This window comes from Echinococcus granulosus, assembly GCF_000524195.1.
Source record: "Echinococcus granulosus chromosome Unknown EG_S00024, whole genome shotgun sequence".
NCBI lineage: Eukaryota > Metazoa > Platyhelminthes > Cestoda > Cyclophyllidea > Taeniidae > Echinococcus > Echinococcus granulosus.
The window spans coordinates 794,197-799,109 of record NW_020170404.1 but is presented as its reverse complement, the minus strand read 5'-3'; the positions used below and the strand labels follow the sequence as shown (position 1 = coordinate 799,109).

At 40.2% G+C, this 4,913-nt stretch overlaps 1 protein-coding gene across 1 annotated transcript; it reads right to left on the bottom strand. All coding sequences in view use genetic code 11, as the record gives it.

Moving 5' to 3' along the window:
* Positions 1-171: 171 nt before the first annotated feature.
* Positions 172-1,709, bottom strand: EGR_04110 (hypothetical protein; the record flags this gene model as incomplete). The annotated part of the gene is made up of 2 exons (XM_024493359.1): positions 172-304; positions 1,660-1,709. 2 exons carry the CDS (start codon positions 1,707-1,709, stop codon positions 172-174), a joined length of 183 nt encoding a protein of 60 aa, XP_024352273.1.
* Between the last annotated feature and the right edge of the window lie 3,204 nt (positions 1,710-4,913).

Below are 4,913 nucleotides of genomic sequence, written 5' to 3'. Positions count from 1 at the left end.
AACTTGGGGATTATGGACACTTCACTTTTAAAATTGTTGATATTCTAAAATGCGCAGCAACTAATTCTGAGCAACAGCTAACTACCGTTCAAGTTAGACCGGGTAAATACTGAATAAGGATAGTTTTGACTGTGGACCCATATGGCTCAAGGAAAGCATGGAAGAAACACATCATCGCTTGATTTGCCTCTTTGGATAAGGGTGAAAAGCCTTTTGGACTCGGATGTATCTAACTTGCTCTATGCGAATATCGCATCTCGCTGCTTCGTCCTCGTTTGTAGCCTCTACGCTGGTTAGAATCTTTCTAGGCACCAGAACGGACATTTGCCATCATTTAAGTAGTGGAAAATACTGTAAATATATGCAATGACATGTCAGAAACAAAAGCAGAGATGAATACAATCCTTTATATGTCAAATCCATGAACTCAAGGAAGAGAAATTGGATGCATTATTGCAAATGTATGTTCCGGAACAAACTTAACTACTTGTTGGATAAGATATAGTGCCAGAAGCCATTCTCTGATATTTAAATGGACATCACAGACATTGATGGAATGCAATGAAACCGCGTGCCCAGATAAACTGTTCTACCGCATTGTCTGCTTGACTGCTGTCGCCTCTGCTAGTTCTGATCCCTCTGCTTCGGCTGTCACGAGTCCTCCTCTAGATTGTAATTCACGGCCATGAAGTCTGGATGAAGTTCTATGGCAGCCATATTCTGAATGCTGCTTGTTTGTGGGTAGGACAATGGGGACCTCTGTGTCCCCAAAATTACTTTACATGGACTTGTCTATAAAGCCATTTCAAGTTGTTTATTAGGCAACGTCTTTAATTAGTCAGCCGGAGTGAGGGGTTTTTTGAGGAACAGGAAGCCGGAGTGGCTATCAATAGGTCACAGTTTCATAAGTTTATTTAGTGTAAATTCCACCAACATTAGGCACCGTCCTGTCAGGCGATAGCAAACAGTGGTTTTAAATATCTGTGTTGGGTTTCGCACAAACTAATAAGGCACAACTTATGCTAAAATAAGCAGTAGGTGTTTTCATCGCAAAAAGTGGAAACGGGCCAATGTTAATTGTAACGGTGACTTCGATGTATACAAGCCCAAATATGGAATGGAGGATATTGGTAATTGTAAAGCCGTCTCAACTTCATAGAGCTCTACAAACCTGCATAAAGATTGCAGCAACAGCAGATGATTTGTGTTGGCTACTGTTGGCATTTCCGATCTGCAGTTCAAAGATACCAATTTAGAAAGGTCAGGTTGCCATTACCTTTTTGTAGGTTGATTGTGCTAAATCAAGTTAATAGTGCTATTGGAATTCGCGACCCTTCACAAACATACAAATCCACACACACCGCGATACCAGCATGTGTGAAGGGAGTCTCCGAACCACTCAAATTGTTCCCATTTATCGTTATCAGAAGGAGGGACCTTGTGGCCTAATTAAGTATTGAAGGCCATCTACCGGCCTTTGTTCTACTACCCAATTACATAGCTCTTTCATTTACACTTCACTGGAGACCGTCATTCCCTCGGGCACAAAGTATCCCCTCCTTAAACCATGTGGAACTACTGACCTCCATGCATTGCTGTTTTGGTAGAGGTGGCTGATTCACACATTGGGCTAGGCTCCTCAACCACCAAATGACTTACTTCTTGGGTCCACTGACCGTGCTACTCGCAGTGGCATGGAAAATGCCCATTTGATGCACAAGAGTATTTTAGCTCTTTAATGCACGGAATAGTAAAGAAGTAGACATGCAGTATGAACAAATATTGCCTTGATTTATTACGGGCATGGGATGAGGTATTTCTGGTCAGTCAGCAGCAAACGAATAAATTCAAGCCAAATTCTTTTTGCGCCTACTAGAAACACAATATGGTTTGCGCAACTGTACTAAAGAAACACAGTTGATTGGTATAGAATTGTAATATTTATCAGGAAAAGAACAAAGATATAGAAGAACAAAAGTCGGTTGAAACTACCAGTTTAAACGGGCTGTAATAAAAGTGATATTTAAGAAACTCGAGAAAAACAAATAAACTCACACCTCCTTATCACGCGAGATGCACGATACTATACTTTCTTGTTGAGGCCTACACAAAGTTAACCAATTTAGTAGAGGATAAGGGGAAAGTCTAGAAATGAGAATGTCACCGACTGTAAGAGTTTGCCACTTATTAGGCCTTCACGTGACCACAGATACCTTCCGATTGGAGACCATTGTGCGAAAAGACGTTCAAGAAACCAAAGCAAATGGAGTAGAAAGTGTGAGAGACTGAGCCTGCATCATTTATTTGCACCAGAACAAGTGACACCAGCTTGGGATTTGTCGTTTATGTAGGGTGTGTGGAGACACCATAATGCAGTGAATCAAATTGTTGATGGTGATGTGAATGGTGATTAAGTTGCCAATGAAGTCATACATGCAGCATGAAATGTCTTGAGCGATCAGAAGTGGTTACTCATCGGTTTAAAGAACTGAACATTTCAAGGACTAATCTTGGGAAGAAATTGTGATTACAAAATATCGCTTCTACACCATGAATTTAAATCTTGAAATTTATGTTACCATGACCGGAAAATTAAACTTTGGCGCCTATAAGTACCTCAAAATCAAGCCATGGATTGCAATGAATGGCAGTGTTAGGCAGAGAGCAAATTTAGTCGTCTTATTACTCGCTTGACTGTATGCTTACCTACGTGAACACTTGCATTTCCGCAGGTTGTGATTCTGCTCCAAACTGCCCCATGGCCATTGGGGCTTACTAGCATACCCATAGCCCTTCCTTCTTCATGCCACCCTTATACGTTCTTTCAAAACGAACGTCATAACAAATGGTAAATGGTAGGAAGACGGTCTTCAGTGTGAAGCCTTTATAAGACAACTTTTGATAAATGTGAAATTGAATTAGGTCGCAGTGCTGAATACTGTGGGTCGGTGCATGTCAACCAGCAAATCATGGAAGGTACATAAGACAGTGGTGAGCAACACCGAGTTCCGTTGGTAGGAAGGAAGTCTAAAGGTAAACTTCCACTGTTTTACCCCAAATACCAGCATGAAACTGAGCAATGTAGTTTCCACATCCATACCTGTATACTGTTCTACGGGTTGGGGTGGATAACCATTAAAATACCCAAATACTTGACGCAAACCATCGTAACAAACTTAGCTCCCTCCTCTGACAAATATACACTCGTTGCGCATAATGCTAAAGGCTTCTGCAATAATTCAGAACCACTTCATTTATCCTTTTTCTCAAACCCTTCTAAATCAGAAAAGCATATTTCTTCTTATCCATAAATCACATTCTGCAATTGTTCCTTTAAAAGTGCTACGAATCCCCCTTACCAGACTTCATGATGAATTATCTTGCTCTTTCGTGCAACGCTTTGAGCATTAGTTTTCTCAACACTGCTGCAACCTGCTAAAAACAATTTATGCTAATTCTATTCCCAAAACTGAACAAAATAAATTGTGTGATAGCAAACAGGTAAGAAGGATTTGGTTTCACTCGATTACGCCACATACGCCTTTCGTTTCCTAACCAACTCGATAAGCAGCATTTTTTTCAAGATTCAACAAATCATTTTTTTATCTCAAGGCCTACTTGTAAGGTAAACACACGTATTTTATAAAGTATAAGTAAACAATACAATGCTAAATAGCATAACTTTGACTTTGTACACATGTGGGTGGTAATGGGATCAACAAAAACCAATCTGATGGAATGCTATGTCAAACTATTCATAAAATTTCACCATTTACATCCCTTATCCGTAAATTACAGGCGTTAATTCCACTAGGGCATTTAACGAATCCAATGTGCATTCATTAGTGGAGAACAGTAATTGGGGCCAAAGTCATTACTTCTCAACTAGAATAATGGATCAGCGCTGTTAAAGCAATGCTGCTAAGCAAGAAAGAGGAAAGGACAGTGTGACTGAGGATGTTCATTTTGGGTTCCGTTCAAGCCACTTAATGAGTAATACAATAGCATTGCCCCGAAAACAGCCATATTTGTACCCACTCGTTGATCTCCTCTCTACGGATCAAGTTTCTGCGTTACAAGTATCGGACTGGCTGACAAACTAAAGAAGTTAGGATGGCTGCTAGTCAGTCTACCCGCATAAGCGCTGATGATCTATCAACTAGGTTTAATAGTCTTTAACTGGACACAGACAGTGGGTATTTGACAACTCGACTGTGCACCTCATCGGACGAGCCAAGATCAAACTGAATCATGAATAACATGAACCATCGCGAACGACCAGCTATAATCGTGTGGGAGCACTTAAAATAAGTTGCGGGACACCTTGTAAGTGAATCAAATTGCACTTAAAATTACAACCTCCACTTAGGACTCACGAATGTCATTTTAATGACAGATAAGAGTTTAGAGAATCGTGATATCAGCAATCCAACATGGTGATACAAATTGACCACTCTGTATGGTGACTATGCGGTTACGCCTAACAAAGAGGTGGACAGCAAGTGATTGCATCGAAGTATTAACAATAGTTTGTTTTGCTGTGCATTCTGTGCTAACTCGATAATGAAAAAGGCATTAAAGGAGTATTTACTGATGACCAATTCACGGGGAAGTGCTCTTGTTTGATAAGATTTCCTAAATATATGTTTATCATCACAAAGTATGCTCAAAAAGAGGGATGGATTAGCCTCGACACGAAAGTTACATTTAATGGTGTCATAATTTACCAGCACTCGAAATATGTCCAGATAGCTAATGGCCCTGTAATGAAAGGAATCATTTGGCTTGGGTACATACACGTGACACACTGAGAGGGTTTCCATTGATATCAAGCAGAATAGATGCAATGTCGTCCAATTTTGTTTGGCAATAGGTAGGCCAAGAATGCACATTGCATTCTCATTTACTCCTGA